The 20058-nt window shown below is 35.3% G+C and overlaps 1 protein-coding gene across 5 annotated transcripts in view; it reads right to left on the minus strand.

Moving 5' to 3' along the window:
• Positions 1-1686: 1686 nt before the first annotated feature.
• The window catches only part of LOC127854107 (uncharacterized), a 41169-nt gene continuing 22797 nt past the window's right edge, over positions 1687-20058 (minus strand). For all 5 annotated transcript variants that reach the window (XM_052389110.1, XM_052389129.1, XM_052389116.1 and 2 more), the window contains exons 2-8: positions 19224-19384; positions 18138-18314; positions 16131-16298; positions 10220-10409; positions 7748-7839; positions 3461-3571; positions 1687-2160 (exon numbers count right to left, since the gene is read on the minus strand). In XM_052389110.1, the coding sequence (XP_052245070.1) occupies positions 1939-2160; positions 3461-3571; positions 7748-7839; positions 10220-10409; positions 16131-16298; positions 18138-18314; positions 19224-19384 (1121 nt within the window). In that variant the 3' untranslated portion in view covers positions 1687-1938. The remainder of the gene's footprint in view (positions 2161-3460; positions 3572-7747; positions 7840-10219; positions 10410-16130; positions 16299-18137; positions 18315-19223; positions 19385-20058) is intronic.

Below are 20058 nucleotides of genomic sequence, written 5' to 3' on the forward strand. Positions count from 1 at the left end.
GTACCAAGAAAACAAAAGCATTCCGATTCGAATAGTGAGTCATCGAGGTTACGCTATCTTTTTCCTGGAGGTGTCCAATATAAACCTGGGTTACTCTAAGTCCATTCATTTCGACAAACGTGATTATTTTTTAGTTTTTAAAGCGCAAAAAAGACGTATTTCTACCTTTTAACCACCAGATGTATTCTAATTAGCATAGATAAAATTAAATCTAAAGCCTAGTTAGCAAGTAATTTATTATTTTTCAAACGGTACTTCTTTTAAAACCGCAAGTAGGATTTCTAGACATTTACGTCCATTTCAACAAACGCGATTATTTTTAAGTTTTAAAGCGCAAAAAAGATGGATTTCTACCTTGTAACCACTAGATATATACTAATTGGCATAGATAAAATATGTTTCTTATTTAAACTTAAATTTACTATGCCAAATAAGGTGTGTGGCTTTAAGTGAAAGTCTTTATAACATTTATGCCTGTTATTTAAGACTTGCACCATACATAAGTACATGTTATTCTATTGCCAGATATCACATGGCATGTCAAATGCACGAATGTGTCTTGTTCTGAAAATACTGGGCTTAATTCATGTGCATAAAGTGTCGTCCCAGATTAGCCTGTGCAGTCCGCACAGGCTAATCAGGAACGACACTTTCCGCCTTAATGGTATTTTTAGTTTCAAGGAAGTCCCTCCTTACCCAAAATCAAGTTTAGGCGGAAAGTGTCGTCCCTGATTAGCCTGTGCAGACTGCACAGGCTAATCGGAGACGACACTTTACGCACATGTATTATGCCCAGTTTTATCAGAACAAGACACAAATGCTCATTTAAATAAAGGAATATTATACATTAACATTCTTGAAACAATAAACATGTGAGTGAACCAGTTACATGTAATACCAGTTTCTTTTCAATCTTCATTAATTGACCATACTCCACAACTGAACCACAGACCATTTATTTTCACAACACACATTTTCTGTAATATCCATGTCTTCACCTGAGATATATTTTTACCTCACTATTATCAGACCGATACTAAAACGGTGACTTCATTAGAAATATTTTGAGCTAAAATGTTGACTTAACACAAAGTATATTGAAAACTAAAATCACAACTTTAATATTTCAAGCAACACAACCTATGAAAACATCTTGAAATATATTATGGATCCAGAAGCGTGCTAACCAGTTTTTCCCTATTGTTAGACATACATTGGCATATATACTTATATATATATATATATATATCACAAGTAACTTTGGTCAGTATTAACTTTGTAACTGAAAGTGTTGATACATTTGCATAGACACTTCTCAAGTAAATTGATTAATTATAAAAACATTTACAAGACAATATGAACAGTGTCAAGCAAAAATGGGTCTTATTACAACTGTTGCCAGGGTAGCTTAAGATTCTGGTTCACAAGCGCAGTCTGGTCAGGAGCTTAGCTATTGGCTATAAAGTAAAGCCAGGTTTTGTGGTTTCAATTACTGAAAGGGAAACTCCTTGCCAGACAGCACATATGGTAAGGTTGGTCTGGAGCTACTAGTGTCTCAAATGGAATCTTCGCTTGACATGGCTCCCATACTAATCGCTTAACAGGTCTCAAAGCAAAAGAGTGTCTAACATTTACACATTTACCCAATGTTGCATGTTAATTAACAGTTGAACCATGGACATGACCCACTATATGTATGAATGTATTCTGTTCAATACATGTATAAACATCTCACCAACATTTGCATATAAGAATTGATACAGCTTAATATGCCAAAAAGTTTGTCTCCAATAGATTCACTACCACAGTTTTTTTAAACATTTTAAAGAATAACAATAAAACTTTTGTTGTTTGAACTGAACCGCTTGCACAAAATGTATCTTCTAACTGAACATCAACCAGAATACATGGACGTGGAATGCGCCAATTATGACGTCATCAGGATCTTTGCTTCTTGTTTCTGCCTTCAAACAGCGTTTGGGCGATCCACTTACACAGGTCATGAGGCACTGATTTCGTGAACAGGCAAACTTCATTGTTTACTGAAGCAACCGCTTGTAAGGTCATAGAATCCCCTTTGACTGAAATATTCCTGGAGCAGTATCGGCTCATTTTACATTGGTCGCCAGCTTCTGTGAACTGTATCTGCTTTATGGATTTCTGAATATACAGGTAAATGAGATTTAGGGTATGTGTGACATTGAAAAGAAAAGTTTTGGAATGGATTATAAATACCCTATTATCTACACTTCAACACCGTTATTTCAAACACCGATAATCCGAAGTCAACGTATTTCTAAGTATTTTTTGTCTTGATTTTGGTTCTTCTCTGTCTAATGTAAAATTTCATTTGTTACACCGAAGAAATCGTTAATTCGAAATGATTCTGTCCATCCCAAAACTATCATTTGCATCTAATTATCAATCTTTAATCCGAAGTCAAAACTGCAAAACACTGAGCGTATATTCACACCTTTGTCGTCTGCGTGTGGCTCGTCGAAAGCCAATAATTACACCTTTTTCGTCTTCATGTAGCTTGTTAATTTTATAATGTCGTCAAAAGCTGATAATAACCATTCATGTAGTTTTGCATTCTTCAGTTACAAACAAACGTGCCATGTAAGGTCTGAGTTAATGTGGTCAAATAAAATGCATCATACATACACTCTACCTTTTAAACAAAAATCATTACAAAATGTCTGATAAAGAGAGTTATGTTACATGCCTCCAGTTTAGTGCTGCTAACGCCGGTGTTCAGAGAGACATCGCATCTTATTGAAAAAAATGTTAATTCATTTCCGAAAATGTATTCATATGTATTTACATGTATACTAATTTTTGCTATTCGTTATTTTGCATATGTTCTGATAGTTTGTGCTAATCCTTGTATTTTATATGCTCTGATAATTTGTGCTATTCATTACATTTTATATGTTCTGCAATTAGAGAATAAAAAGAAGAAAAAAAATAGTTTAATTCCTCCGTTTGTTACAAGTAGAAATCTATTGCTATCTGACTAGTTTATGTTTTTAAGTATAACAATTATTACCTAATAGTAGCGTGTAACCGAACCATGCGAATTCCACAACTTTTATTCTTACAGAATCAAAGAAGTCTTTTGTCAAATGTTCATTTCAAATTATTGTTAATGCGAAGTTTTTTTACGGTCCCGACGATTTCGAAATAACAGTGTTGAAGTGTATGTTTCATTCCAATAGTATACCACAAATGCAAAACATCCTCATACATACAACGTAAAACTAAAGTGTTTTAATGGAACAACAGAATTTGCTTATATTTCCAATGAAGGGGCCTGTCACTGTTTGCTATCAGTATTGCTTACAACTTACTGATTTTGGAAGATCCTTGCTAATTCCAGTGTCTGCCGTATTGCTTACAACTTACTGATTTTGGAAGATCCTTGCTAATTCCAGTGTCTGCTGTATTGCTAACAACTTACTGATTTTGGAAGATCCTTGCTAATTCCAGTGTCCGAGAGGTCCACTGCAAACACACGCTTGGGTGGTGCAGAGTCATCTATACAGTGACACAGCTCCATTATGATTTCTTCCTGAAAAAGACATGTACCATCCTTGACAAACGTTTTATGATGCCCAATACTTTCTAATATACATGTAGCTCTAATCTTATGTTGAAATAAATTCATTCTATTTTTTAATGCAGTGTATAACAATCTAAGCCTCAACATGTTACTTTTTTATTTAGATCAATTAGTATTTTGCTATAATTGGTGTTACTACAATAATTAAGTTCTCCTTCTTAAGCAGGTGCCTTATATAGGCCAGCTTCGAATGAGCTCCTTTACCCCAAAATGGTAGGCCTGACCTTTTCCCTATTTCAGAAGGCTATGATTTCCATAAAGCCCTTACCTGAGTACGATACAACATGTTTGACCTGGTGACACTTTCATCATCAAGGTATAGTTATACGGTACATGTGGCTTCTAGAGTTGTTACAAAGGTCTTTCTCACATTTTAAGCATAGATCTTGTCCAGATAAACATTCTGACCAAGTTTTATTAAAATTAACAAGATGTGTTTGTGAAACACAATGTCCCCCTATATGATGTTTGACCTCGAAGGATGACCTTGACCCCTATATGATGTTTGACCTTGAAGGATGACCTTGACCTTGACCCTTCACCACTCAAAATGTGCAGCTCCATGAGATACACATGCATTTCAAATATAAAATTGCTAGCTTCAATATTGCAGAAGTGACATTACATGAGCAATTTTGACCCATATATATTGTACCTTGAAGGATGACCTTGACCTTTTACCACTTAAAATGTGCAGCTCCATGAGATACACATGCATGCCAAATATCAAGTTGCTATCTTCAATATTGCAAAAGTATTCATAAAATAAGCGATTTGGGCCACATATATTTGACCTCTGACCTTGAAGGATGACCTTGACCTTTCACCACTCAAATTGTGCAGCTCCATGAGATACACATGCATGCCAAATATCAAGTTGCTATCTTCAATATTGCAAAAGTACTCATAAAATGAGCAATTTTGGCCACATATATTTGACATCTGACCTTGAAGGATGACCTTGACCTTTCACCACTCAAAATGTGCAGCTCCATGAGATACACATGCATGCCAAATATCAAGTTGCTATCTTGAATATTGAAATACTGCAAAAGTGTACATTAAATGAGCGATTTTGACCCATATATTTGACCTTTGACCTTGGAGGATGACCTTGACCTTGACCTTTCACCACTCAAAATGTGCAGCTCCATGAGATACATATGCATGCCAAATATCAAGTTGCTATCTTCAATATTGCAAAAGTTATTGCAAATGTTAAAGTTGGCGCAAACCAACCAACCAACCAACCAACAGACCAACAGACAGGGCAAAAACAATATGTCCCCCACTACTATAGTGGGGGACATAAAAAGCGAAAGTTATGTAGTGGTCTCTAGAGCGAGACTTAAACCGGTGACCTAGTTATTGGACAGATATGAACCCCATTGAAACTCTGCCTGGATATTATCAAGATAAATATTCTGACCCATATTCTCATCAAGATTGAGTCATAAATGTGACCTAGATTTTGGACTTAGCTGACCCATATTCCTACTCAGCAAAGATAATGTCAAGATATACATTCTGACCAAGTGTCATCAAGATTGAGTCATAAATGTGACCTAGATTTTGGACTTAGCTGACCCATATTCCTACTCAGCAAAGATAATGTCAAGATATTTATTCTGACCCAGTGTCATCAAGATTGAGTCATAAATGTGACCTAGATTTTGGACTTAGCTGACCCATATTCCTACTCAGCAAAGATAATGTCAAGATATACATTCTGACCAAGTGTCATCAAGATTGAGTCATAAATGTGACCTAGATTTTGGACTTAGCTGACCCATATTCCTACTCAGCAAAGATAATGTCAAGATATTTATTCTGACCCAGTGTCATCAAGATTGAGTCATAAATGTGACCTAGATTTTGGACTTAGCTGACCCATATTCCTACTCAGCAAAGATAATGTCAAGATATACATTCTGACCCAGTGTCATCAAGATTGAGTCATAAACGTGTCCTCTAGAGTTCAAACAATTTGTTTTTTTCAGAACTAACCTGATGACATAAAAAAACAAGCTGTGTTTGTGAAACACTATGTCCCCCACATATTTGACCTTTGACCTTGAAGGATGACCTTGACTATGAACTTCCACCACTCAAAATGTGCAGCTTTATGATTAATGCCGCTTTGAAATATATTTTTTTTGACCTTTGACCTTGAAAGATGATCTTGACCTTGAACTTCCACCACTCAAAATGGGCAACTTCATGATAACGCCGCTTTGATGATTTTTTTTTACCTTTGACCTTGAAGAATGACCTTGACCTTGAACTTCCACCACTCAAAATATGCAGCTTCATGAGAATGCCGCTTTGAAATTTTATATATAAAAAATTGACCTTTGACCTTGAAGGATGACCTTGACCTTGAAGGATGACCTTGACCTTGAACTTCCACCACTCAAAATGTGCAGCATCATGAGAACGCTGCTTTCAATTTTTTTCTTTTTTTTTCTTTTTGACCTTGAAGGATGACCTTGACCTTCCACCACTCAAAATGTGCAGCTTCATGATAACTGCCACTTTGAATTTATTTTTACCTTTGACCTTGAAGGATGACCTTGACATTGAAGAATGACCTTGACCTTGAACTTACCACCACTCAAAATGTGCAGCTTCATGACAACGCTGCTTTGATTAAAAAAAAATTACTTTGACCTTGAAGGATGACCTTGACCTTGAAGGATGACCTTGAACTTACACCACTCAAAATGTGCAGCTTCATAAGAATGCCGCTTTGAAAGTTTTTTGTTTTTTTTAACCTTGAAGGATGACCTTGACCTTGAACATCCACCACTCAAAATGTGCAGCTCCATGAGATACACATGCATGCCAAATATCAAGTTGCCATCTTCAATATTAAAAAAAGTGTTTGTCAGAATGTCAGAAACACTTTGTCCCCTTCTGCACCGCTTTGAATTATTTTTTTTTGACCTTTGACCTTGAAGGATGACCTTGACCTTTCACCACTCAAAATGTGCGGCTCCATGAGATACACATGCATGCCAAATATCAAGTTGGTATTTTCAATATTGCCAAAGTATTCATAAAATGAGCGATTTTGGCCACATATACTTGACCTCTGACCTTGAAGGATGACCTTGACCTTTCACCACTCAAAATGTGCGGCTCCATGAGATACACATGCATGCCAAATATCAAGTTGGTATCTTCACTATTGCCAAAGTATTCATAAAATGAGCGATTTTGGCAACATATATTTGACCTCTGACCTTGAAGGATGACCTTGACCTTTCACCAATCAAAATGTGCGGCTCCATGAGATACACATGCATGCCAAATATCAAGTTGCTATCTTCAATATTGCAAAAGTATTCATAAAATGAGTGATTTTGGCCACATATATTTGACCTCTGACCTTGAAGGATGACCTTGACCTTTCACCACTCAAAATGTGCAGCTCCATGAGATACACATGCATGCCAAATATCAAGTTGCTATCTTGAATATTGAAAAAGTTATTGCAAATGTTAAAGTTGGAGCAAACAGACCAACGTACAGACCAACAGACAGGGCAAAAACAATATGTCCCCCACTATAGTGGGTGGGGGACATAAAAATTAATGTAACCCAGATATAACTTGTACCTACATATTTTCAAGATAAACATTTTGAAAAAGTTGTATCACGATTTGATAAAAAATGTGGTTTCTATAGTGATAACAAGCCCAACACAAGACTCTAGGCATCTGCTGACTACAATAGCTTGCAAGTATCTCTTTGTGCTCAGGGAAATTTTCAATGTATGGTTTCTAAAAAATTTCAGGAATAGGATAAATATGGTACAACACCAACAGTACAAACTTGAACGCTCATTAATATATACATTTGTATATTGTAGTCAGATAACCATTATAAAATCAATATGTGTTCATACAGCATGATCATAATGAACTCAAATTACAGGTTCCAGAAGAGCCACATTCATTATATCTAGGTAGCAAAGAAAACAAGCATGACAGTAATATTTAAATATTCAACATTATGAGGAATTGATTTATTTTAATACCAGAAATATGGGCACAGTTTTATTTTCAAAGGTGGTTAAAGACTAGCATTTACAAATATGTCTACTCTTGACCAAAGGTGTACCGGTGATGAGGACCCTTCCTTGATGAAGTCTTTCAATTTCACGTTGGTGACATTGTATCTGGACATGTCTATCTCTGACAGCTCTCTCTCACCTGAAGAACAAACATATCTTCACATGTTAAAACCTCTCACAGTTGATATGCATCATGCAAAAAGGCGGCAAGTATACTTCCAGACCTGCCTGCGCTTTGCCACAATCTGGAGATACATGTACACTGTCCGGTAATAAGACCAAGGAATCTTGTTTAATTTTATAGATGACAGACTACTTGACTGTGCGAGCTGGTCTGGGATACGCTAGATGCATATGCCATAAGGGCAGTTTTCACACAATATAGCTCAAATGGAATTTAAACTCTAAACAAACTATATATGAACACTTTTGTGTGTTAATTGTTGATTAAGCCATTTTTTGCACCCACCACATTTAATTAACATCCAACATAAGAATATTATTATAACATTTTTAGAATAATGGGGTAACAATAAACGAAAACTTCAACTCCTAAGAATACCATGGACCGAGAAAAGCTGTACTTAAGTATGTGCTTCTTCATGAAATTGAATATTCACATTATTAATATGAACTTATTAGCACTTTCTGTAATATGATACAACTATTATTTTTGTATTTAAGTTACAACATTTCAATAATGTTTCATATTCATTAACAAACTATGTTTTTAAAAAAAAACACAGCTTCAATGCAACTAGAACTGTCACTGTCCTACCTGTAACATCCCCACGCCAGTTTGTCAAAGGGCAAATGGAGTTCAGTTTAAGAACTAATTTCTCAACAATTCAAGCTGCCTAACCTGAAGCTGTCAACATTATTACCGGTATACATAGTAACCAGATAATAGACTATGACTTTCATAACTGATTTATTTATGTTAGTTATATTATGCAAAATTCTGTTTGAAAAAAAATTCAGGAATAAATTCGTCCCATATGTTTTACCAGTAGCGACACCAATTTCTTCTTCATTCAAAATTGAATTATTTTATTTTTACAGATTAATCACATTCTTTTTTTAAGTTAATAACATCCATTTTCAGCCAAATAGTTGAATACGCTGACAGCTATCCGCCATATTTATTTCATTTGATATACATGTAATGCACAAGTGAAGCAAACTGTGACTAAGCAAGCATAATTAAAGATGCGTTGTGATTGGCTGTGATTGTCCCTCACAACAAGATTGTTTAACATGAATAGGATGTTCATCTCAACATTTTATTGAATGGATTGTGACCAGAATCTGTTTTGGAGGTTATCCCCTCCCAACCTCCTTTAAAATAGTCCATTGGAATAAACCTTGATCTCTCAAAAAGTCTTTGCCTCACAAAAAAAACCACAAATTCTCACACCTGAGTGTAATGCTAGTTGTTGCAGAGTAACCCTGCTTCAAAATTCAGTTTCAACAGCAAAGCTTATTATTCATGTCAGTTAACAAACAATGCAAAAAGAGATACTAATTTGCCCTTTTAAATCAATAACATGTTGTTTTTTTTATATAACTTTATTTCTGATTTGGACTGACTCAGGCACACAAAAATCTCACAACGTCATTTGAAATGCCACCAAACAAAATTTGGTTTAAGGACAGATGTACAGACAGAGAGATGTCTAAGGCACTTCCAATCTACTGCCAAATTCAAAAGGAGAACGCCACCGGACAAGCTTTGGTCCAAGGACAGACAGACGGACAGACATCCATGGTGAGTCCAGTAAACCAGGGGTATACCTCACAAATTTGTACAAATAACAGCATCCACTATTAAAAGAACAGATTCACATAAATTTAGTCTAACAAATAAGCTTAAAATGTAAGGGGTCCCTTTCAGGCTTAAAGTTAAATAATTCTTTGCTCTGTCAAAAAGGTTACAAAAGGACATGTCTAACAAGAGGGCCTGAAAGGCCCAAAGTCGCTCACCTGAGATAACAAGATATTATTGGGACAAATCTTCTGACCAAGTTTCACGAAGATCAGAAAATAAATGTGGCCTCTAGAGTGTTAACAAGGTTTTACTATAAACATATAAGGAAAAATGCCCCACCCTCTGGCAGCCATGTTTTTCAACAAACCGGCATCATTTTTGAACTCGTCCAAGATATTTTATCGGGATGAATCTTCTGACCAAGTTTCATGAAGATCAGACAATAAATGTGGCCTCTAGAGTGTTAACAAGATTTTACTATAGCCATATATAGCCATATAAGGAAAAATGCCACGCCCCGTGGCAGCCATGTTTTTCAAGCAAACGTAACCATTTTCGAACTCATCCAAGATATCATTGAGACCAATTTTCTGACTAAATTTCATGAAGAATGGACAATAAATGTGGCCTCTAGAGAGTTAACAAGTCAAATGTTGACGCCGCACAACGCAGGACGGACAAAAGGCGATCACAAAAGCTCACCATGAGCATGTTGTGCTCAGGTGAGCTAATAAAAACAGATGTTACTCACCAAAGCCAAATATGATCACTGACTCAACTATTCTTCTTGACTGGCAGTCAAATTTGGAGAAGAATTCACACAGCTTGGCCCATATGGCATCCTCAGCACCACTAGAGACGTCGATGGAAACAATCTTGTTACGCGTTTCAAAATATTCCATGAAGTGCTTTATACTCTCTTCATAGAGGAGGATTCGTTTCTGAAATAAAAGAGTAACACATTAGCTAATAATTGCTGTTAACAACATCGATACTGTAAACACTCAGTCATTAGTGTGGGATTGGGGCAATGGTGTCGGGACCCTTTATGTAGTAAATTTTATAGCAGAAGGGGAATTTTCTTTTGCATGATTACATGTATACATTGTATCTTCTACTTTGTTTATGTTTTAATATATTTATCACATGCCAAATTAAAACTTGCTTTGATGAAAATTGCTGGTGAGCAAAATTGCCAAAATGGTGCTTATTAAGAAAATTCTTGCCAAAATTTAGCATTTTAATTCACTAATGAATTAAATAATGAAAAAAGAATTTTAAGGTTACTTAAGGGTGAAAATATTTATAATATAAGATCGGACAAATAAATGTGGCCTCTAGAGTGTTAACAAGATTTCACAATAGCCATATAAGGAAAAATGCCCCGCCTCTTGGCAGCCATGTTTTTAAAGCAAACGTAACCATTTTCGGACTCATCCAAGATATAAATAAGACAAATCTTCTGACCAAATTTCATGAAGATTTGATAATAAATGTGGCCTCCAGACAATAGCAATATAAGGAAAAATGCCCCTCCCCCTGGCAGCCATGTTTTTCAACCAACCGGCATCATTTTCGAACTCGTCCAAGATATTATTGGGATGAATCTTCTGACCAAGTTTCATAAAGATTGGACAATGAATGTGGCCTAAAGATTGTTAACAAGATTTTACTATAGCCATATATAGCCATATGAGGAACAAGGGACAAAATTGTCACAATACCAGGTTTTCAGTTGAAAAAAAGTCTGATAAGGGGAGACAATTCAAAAAGTGTATTGTTAACCCCCTTGTGTAAAATTGATCTTGATTTCAATTAGAAAAAACAAGAGATGTGTTTGTCAGATCCACAATTGCGCCGCTTTGAAATCATAAAAAAAAATAAAAAATTGACCTTTGACCTTGAAGGATGACCTTGACCTTGAACTTCCACCACTCAAAATGTGCAGCTTCATGAGAACGCCGCTTTGAAATTAAAAAAAAAATTGACCTTTGACCTTGAAGGATGACCTTGACCTTCCACCACTCAAAATGTGCAGCTTGATGAAAACACCGCTTTGAATTCTTATATAAAAATTACCTCTGACCTTAAAGGATGACCTTGACCTTGAACTTCCACCACTCAAAATGTGCAGCTTTATGAGATACACATGCATGCCAAATATCAAGTTTTTATCTTCAATAATGCAAAAGTTATGGCCAACGTTAAAGCGTTTTTTCGGATGGACGGACAGACTGACATACACACATACTGACATACTGACGGACAGTTCAACTGCTATATGCCACCCTTCCGGGAGCATTAAAAGTCTGATAAAGAGAGACAACTCAAAATCAAAATGTGTATTGTTACTGATTGTTAATAGTTTTATAGTTGTTTCAAAATCAATCTATTTTTAGTTGTGGCGACCTTTACCTTAAAGATATTTACGTAATTCTTTCGCTCCACACACCGTCCAATAATGGTGAACAAATGTGCTAAATGATTTTAAAATGTCACAATGAATGACATAGAAACGGCCCAGACAAGCTCATTTATGGCCATTATTGACCTTCAAACTCAAATTAAGACCTTGGCCTTGGAGATATCGACGTAATTCTTTCATGCGACACACCGTCTAATGATGGTGAACAAATGTGCCAAATGATTTTAAAATCTGACAATGAACTGCAAAGTTATGGCCCGGACAAGCTCATTTATGGCCATTTTTGACCTTCAAACTCAAATTGTGACCTTGAAGATATCGAAGTGATTCTTTCGCTTGACACACCGTCTAATGATGGTGAACAAATGTGCCCATTAATTTTTAAATCTGACAATCAACGACAAAGTTATGGCCCGGACAAGCTTGTTCCACCCGCCAGCCCACCCGCCCACCGAAATTCCCCACTCTAATTACCAGATTTTTCCTTCGGAAAACCTTGTTAAAAATGCCCCACCCCTTGGCAGCCATGTTTTTTAAGCAAAGGTTACCATTTTTGAACTCATTCAAGATATCATTAGGACAAATCTTCTGACCAAGTTTCACATAGATCGGAAAATAAATGTGGCCTCTAGAGTGTTAACAAGGTTTAACTATAACCATATAAGGAAAAATGCCCGCCCCCTGGCGGCCATGTTTTGCAACCAACCGGTATCATTTTTGAACTCTTACAAGATATTATTGTGATGAATCTAGTGACCAAGTTTCATGAAGATCAGATAATAAATGTGGCCTCTAAAGTGTTAACAAGATTTTACTATAGCCATATAAGAAAAAATGTGCCGCCCCTTGGCAGCCATGTTTTTCAAGCAATAGTAACCATTTTCAAACTCATCCAAGATATCATTGAGACCAATCTTATGACCAAATTTCATGAAGATTGGACAATAAATTAGCTCTCTAAAGAATTAACAAGGCAAATGTTGATGACGCACAATGCACAATGGACGACGGACAAAAGGCGATCACAAAAGCTCACCATGAGCACGTTGTGCTCAGGTGAGCTAAAAACACAAGTTTAATAAAAAATTTTGTCTTCCTAGGGGTTCAAACCTGAAACATCTTGAAGCAAATACTTACTTGTTACCAGTGCAATATTTACGCCTATTATTTACATTAAAGCATTTTAATTATTCTGTTTGTAAAAGTATATGCATAGTTCACAAATTATTATGAAAAGCATTACATACAATTGAGCCTGATGTATTCCATATAAATATTACTTTACTTGTCTATTGGTTGGTATAATTTAATTTCTACAGTACACGATGTGCACATCATGTTACATGTTACCAATGTTCTGTGGGAATATCCTTGTTACATGATTTACCAATGTTCTGTGGGAATATCCTTGTCTCAAATGGATACCAATGTTCTGAGGGAATATCCTTGTCTCAAATGGATACCAATGTTCTGTGGGAATATCCTTGTCTCAAATGGATACATATGTTCTGTGGGAATATCCTTGTCTCAAATGGATACCAAACAAAAGTTTAACATATCCAACAATTCACTTTATGATGTCAGTACATGTAGCATGATGCACTCGTGTGTTTACTGCCAGAAACGGAAAATGTTTGTGTTTATGAACATTTTAAACATATTAATTTGTTAATAATATATGTATTGGGAAAAATTGCTTTTAAAAATATGTAATATTTGTGTTTTGTCCATTATAGCATGAAGTACTTTTTTGCTTAAGTCTTTAACCACCGTAAGGTCAAATGTTTCCACAAATTCCAAACATGAGAAGACTTTGACCGAACACTATTGTCATTTATGAATTAAAAGAAAAAATCTTCATTTAAACTTATTTATGGTAGTTGTCTTTAACAAAATACATTGCTATTCTGTGATTCAAGATTATCTTTTTAATTATACATTATGCATTTCATTATAGGAACTACTGCCTTATAAACCAACACATGCAGTGTCAACATTTAATTTTGGAAAAATGTCCGATTCAGTTATACACATTGTGTCTGAATTTCTTATCACCAATGCTGCTGATCTGTTTTGAAGTTTAAGTACTTAGGTTCTAAATGAACTCTGTAACTAAGAGTACCTGAGTCTTATATGAACTCTGTTACTAAAAGTACTTGAGTCCTTGATGAACTCTGTTACTGAAAGTACCTGATTTCTAGATTAATTCTATTACTAAGAGTATGTGAGTTGTAGATGAACTCTATTACAAAGAGTACCTGAGTCCTAGATGAACTATGTTACTACGAGTACTTGAGTCATAAATGAACTCTGTTACTAAGAGTACCTGATTCCTAGATGAACTCTGTTATTAAGAGTACATGAGTCATAAATGAACTCTGTTACTAAGAATACCGGAGTCCTAGATGAACTCCGTTATTAAGAGTAATTGAGTCATAATTGAACTCTGTTACCTAGAGTACCCGAGTCCTAGATGAACTCCGTTATTAAGAGTACTTGAGTCATAAATGAACTCTGTTACTAAGAGTACCCGAGTCCTAGACGAACTCCGTTATTAAGAGTACTTGAGTCATAAATGAACTCTGTAACTAAGTGTACCCGAGTCCTAGACAAACTCCGTTATTTAAGAGTACTTGAGTCATAAATGAACTCTGTTACTAAGAGTACAGTAGTCCTAGATGAAATATGTAGCTAAGGGTACTTGAGTCCTAGATGAAATATGTAGCTAAGGGTACTTGAGTCCTAGATGAAATATGTTACTAAGAGTACCTGAGTCCTAGATGAAATATGTTACTAAGAGTACATGAGTCCTAGATGAAATATGTTACTAAGAGTACCTGAGTCCTAGATGAAATATGTTACTAAGAGTACCTGAGTCCTAGATGAAATATGTTACTAAGAGTACCTGAGTCCTAGATGAAATATGTTACTAAGAGTACCTGAGTCCTAGATGAAATATGTTACTAAGAGTACCTGAGTCCTAGATGAAATATGTTACTAAGAGTACCTGAGTCCTAGATGAAATATGTTACTAAGAGTACCTGAGTCCTAGATGAAATATGTTACTAAGAGTACCTGAGTCCTAGATGAAATATGTTACTAAGAGTACCTGAGTCCTAGATGAAATATGTTACTAAAAGTACCTGAGTCCTAGATGAAATATGTTACTAAGAGTACCTGAGTCCTAGATGAAATATGTAACTAATAGTACCTGAGTCCTAGATGAAATATGTTACTAAGAGTACCTGAGTCCTAGATAAAATATGTTACTAAGAGTACCTGAGTCCTAGATGAAATATGTTACTAAGAGTACCTGAGTCCTAGATGAAATATGTTACTAAGAGTACCTGAGTCCTAGATGAAATATGTTACTAAGAGTACCTGAGTCCTAGATGAAATATGTTACAAAGAGTACTTGAGTCCTAGATGAAATATGTTACTAAGAGTACCTGAGTCCTAGATGAAATATGTTACTAAGAGTACCTGAGTCCTAGATGAAATATGTTACTAAGAGTACCTGAGTCCTAGATGAAATATGTTACTAAGAGTACCTGAGTCCTAGATGAAATATGTTACTAAGAGTACCTGAGTTCTAGGTGAAATATGTTACTAAGAGTACCTGAGTCCTAGATGAAATATGTTACTTAGAGTACCTGAGTCCTCGATGAAATATGTTACTAAGAGTACCTGAGTCCTAGATGAAATATGTTACTTAGAGTACCTGAGTCCTCGATGAAATATGTTACTAAGAGTACCTGAGTCCTAGATGAAATATGTAACTTAGAGTACCTGAGTCCTAGATGAAATATGTTACTAAGAGTACCTGAGTCCTAGATGAAATATGTTACTAAGATTACCTGAGACCTCGATGAAATATGTTACTAAGAGTACCTGAGTCCTAGATGAAATATGTTACTAAGAGTACCTGAGTCCTAGATAAAATATGTTACTAAGAGTACCTGAGTCCTAGATGAAATATGTTACTAAGAGTACTTGAGTCCTAGATGAAATATGTTACTAAGAGTACCTGAGTCCTAGATGAAATATGTTACTAAGAGTACCGGAGTCCTAGATGAAATATGTTACTAAGAGTACCTGAGTCCTAGATGAAATATGTTACTAAGTTACAGAGTACCTGAGTCCTAGATGAAATATGTTACTAAGAGTACCTGAGTCCTAGATGAAATATGTTACTTAGAGTACCTGAGTCCTAGATGAAATATGTTACTAAGAGTACCTGAGTCCTAGATGAGTCGGCCTCATCTGACTGTTTAGGTGACTCTATTTTTTTTGCATTTTTCTGTTGGGCTGTCTTTGATGCCTGTTCCGCCGTTGTTTGTTTGGCAGCTTGCGCTTCTAACTTCTCTTTTGTAATCATGAAATTCAACACAAAGGATATGGGATACTGAAATCAAAAGAAAAAAACATTTTTAGCGATGTTAAAAACTGAGCAAAGTGCATGAAATTTTAAAATCCAAGACTTGTGCCAACCTGTTGAATTATAATTCTGTTTTTTGCTTGGATGTTTGCAATTTATTTAAAGCCTATTTCCTTACATGCTAAGTGCATCTTGTTATTCCTCAATACAATGTGCACTTACTCACTTCAGTTACTGAAAACTGCCATATTTTAAGCAGAGATAGGTAGAGAGAATTATTTCATGACCAGACCTAACGCAAGTAATATGCGTAGGCTTGTTAATTAACCCTGGAATGACAGTTTAGCACTTTCAAACTGGAGTAACCAGTCAGTTAATTTAAACACAGAACATTTTCCCATTAAGTCAGAAATAACTAACCCGTTACATTTTTTTTCAAAATTATTACTATTATATATTAAAGTCTAAAATTGGACAAAATGTCCATTCCAACGTGGCAATAAACCATATCTAGCTATAGGATGGATATTTTTTTTTATAAGAGGCGCATCATTAAACAAGAGATGTGTTTGTCAGAAACACAATGCCCCCTAATGCGCCGCTTTGAATTATTTATTTTTTTACCTTTGACCTTTTACCTTGAAGGATGACCTTGACCTTGCCAAATATCAAGTTACTACCATCAATATTGCAAAAGTTATGAGCAAGGTTAAAGTTTTGGGACCCACACAATGACTGACTGACAGACTGACTGACTGACTGACACAGTGACAGACAGACAGGCCAAAATCAATATACCCCCGATATTTCGATCCAGGGGCATACAAATGGGTTTCATGCAATATAAAGCCAGACCTTCCTTCATATTTGCTCAGTCTGGAGCTTCCCTGTCCACTATTTAAAGCCATGCAAGGTTTCTTGATTTCATTAGCCAACATTATATGACTCCTCATCAGAATATAAAGATTCATAGGCATATCTTGAGCTACCCTTGGAATAGGTCCATTATAGCATGATACAACTCATGTAAAGGTGCTTTTCAAAATCTTGGTGAATGGATCTAACCGACTGATTAGTGAAATTTAAAGCCATGCAACCAAATATTTTGGGAAAATAACTTTTCAACACATAGTGTCTTCTATCTATGTAAAATAACAAATGTGAAATGGACTGAAACACGAAAGCTGTCTTTAGTTAAATCATACAATTTCATTTGAAATCATCTGTAAGATAATTAATTCTTTGAAACAATTAACTTGTATAATTTTAAGTGACAAAAGAGACAAATACAAAAGCAAATTACCAACATTTGGTCTTTCACATCCTTATTGCAGCTTCTTACTGAAGTGATTTGCACAACACAAATCTGAATATTTAACAATATGATGCTATGTCTTTGAAGCTGTTTTTATCAAATAACAAGATGTTCCAGACACTCCTTTTGGTTTGTGGTTGGTGCCTCACTAGGTTACAATTCTGGTGCTCTGGTTTGTATCCTACCATCAAGTAGGTAAGTGGTAATGACTTGACATACTGGTATATTTACTTTTTTATAGCTATTTAATTTGAATCATGATGATATAAGGTTTATTTTTATTTACACTTACGTGTTTTGACAACAATGCTGGACCCAGTTTGAGGATTGAAACTACTAAGTAGAGGATAAAGAGACAATGTTACATACATGTACCAAATATTGACACAATGACCCTTCAGATTGCAGAGATGAAGAATACAGTTTTTTATTTTCAGCTCTGTTGACTTACATTTTGAAATTTACTGGAACTATTTGAACTATGAGCACTATGTGCACTGATGAGGTTTATAAAAATATGTTAAATACAACCAAAATACTAATCACCACACCTGGTCCTGGAAATTGGTAAATTCTAGTGAACACTCTTTGATGAAGTTTTTGTTACGCAGCATCCATGTCAAGTTTGGCATGAGGTCCACTAGGATGATCTTATTCTGATTGCACTGGGATATTGCCTTTGATACCATTCTCAGCACCCCATCCAGACGCAGCAAGCCATCCTGACTCTAGAATAAAATGGACCTAACCCTGAGAAAACGTATTTTAAAGTATGTGCGTAAAGTGTCATCCCAGATAAGCTTGTTCTGTCCTAGCGCTTACTCTTAACCAGGACATGCTAAGTAAGTGAAAATAGATATAAGCATTACTCCAAGCACAAACTTTTGGAATCAAAACGAGAACTTACCTTCTAAAATCAAACCAAGGGGGAAATAGCCAAATAAAACACCCATTAACAAATAAAAGACAATTTAATACCATGAAAACACAGGCTGAATAGACAGACTTCATTTTGCAATTCAAACACATTAACCCCAGATTGACAATCCATCGTTCAACAGACTAAGCTGGCCGTGTCCGTTTCAAGGAGGTAATTGGTCAAAATATTCTTTTTAAGGGCAACCACTACATATAACTGTTTTTTATTACAAAAATCTCTTTAAAAAAGGCAACCAAAAGTCCTTAAAATGTTTGGAAAATAATCTGAGTTAAACATTTTTATAGGGATTTATTAATAACAATAGGTTTTCCTTAGAGCCAAACTAGAACAACAGAGTCAGTGTTCTTGGTAAATCAATTAACAAAATTTCAACAGAAATGAGGAACACTGTAAAGACCCCAGGTCTTGACGGACAAGAAAGACTTACCCTGCTGTCCAGCCAAAGCTGACAAAAAAGCTGAGAGAAGTAAAATGTTTGTATCTTCATTAACTACATATATTAAAAAAGTCAAGTATATTAACTTTCAACCTGTTAAGTGTGCATCAGTCGAATAAGGAAAGAATTTTCTTGCTGTGAAATAAACTCAGAATTAATATTTTGTACAAACTTCCGAAACAAATACGTTATCTTCATACTTTTTATTATTCACAAATGAAGTATATACTCTGATTTTATTATTTCTTACTCCACTCTAACCTTAAGAAGTTCCTGCACCATCATCACAATATTGTCTTGGTCAGGATTCTCCACTTTCTTAGCAAGGGTTTGTAAGATACAGTTCTCCACATTCACAACCTCCATGTCAAATGCATTAGCCAGGTTATCCAACTTTCGACCTTTCTTTGTGCGAGGTCCACCTACAACAACAAAATTCAAGCAGGAAATTTACAAGAGGCATAAGCACAACAGTCTGCTTTACCATTTATAGTTGTTTCTTCCACATACATGTACTTAAGACCAAAAAATGCAGTTATATAGACAACAACATGTATTTGTTTATTATAACATTTTCTAGATTATAAAACACTAATGAACACTAAATAAAACAAGAGGGCTATGGGTCCTCAGGCGCTCATCTCAGACATTAAGAATCTTAACAATTATCACAAGGCAGAGATCAAAATAATTTAAGTACTAAATGAAATATAAATATTTAATTTCTTTATTTTAACTCAGCTGACAAATGTTCTTGTTGCTGTTCATGATAATAAGACAAAGAAAATGACTTCAAGGTTATTAACATGTTGTTTTTTTTTTCAAATTAATCTAGTAATTTTTTAGCTCACATGACCTAGTTAAAAACATAGCCGAGATTTGATAGGGACATATGTTCTGACCAAGTTACATGAAGATTGGCTCAAAAAGTTACAATTAGTGTGTTTTCAAGGTTTCACAATACGTTTTTGAAACTAAGGCCAAATTACCAGACGAAGTTAAGTGAAGATTGGACAGTAAATGTGAGTGCTTATAAGATTTTACAATAGCAATATCAGGAAGCTTCCCCGCCCCCTGGCTGCAGACATTCCTAAAA

This window comes from Dreissena polymorpha, chromosome 1 (assembly GCF_020536995.1).
Source record: "Dreissena polymorpha isolate Duluth1 chromosome 1, UMN_Dpol_1.0, whole genome shotgun sequence".
Classification (NCBI taxonomy): domain Eukaryota; kingdom Metazoa; phylum Mollusca; class Bivalvia; order Myida; family Dreissenidae; genus Dreissena; species Dreissena polymorpha.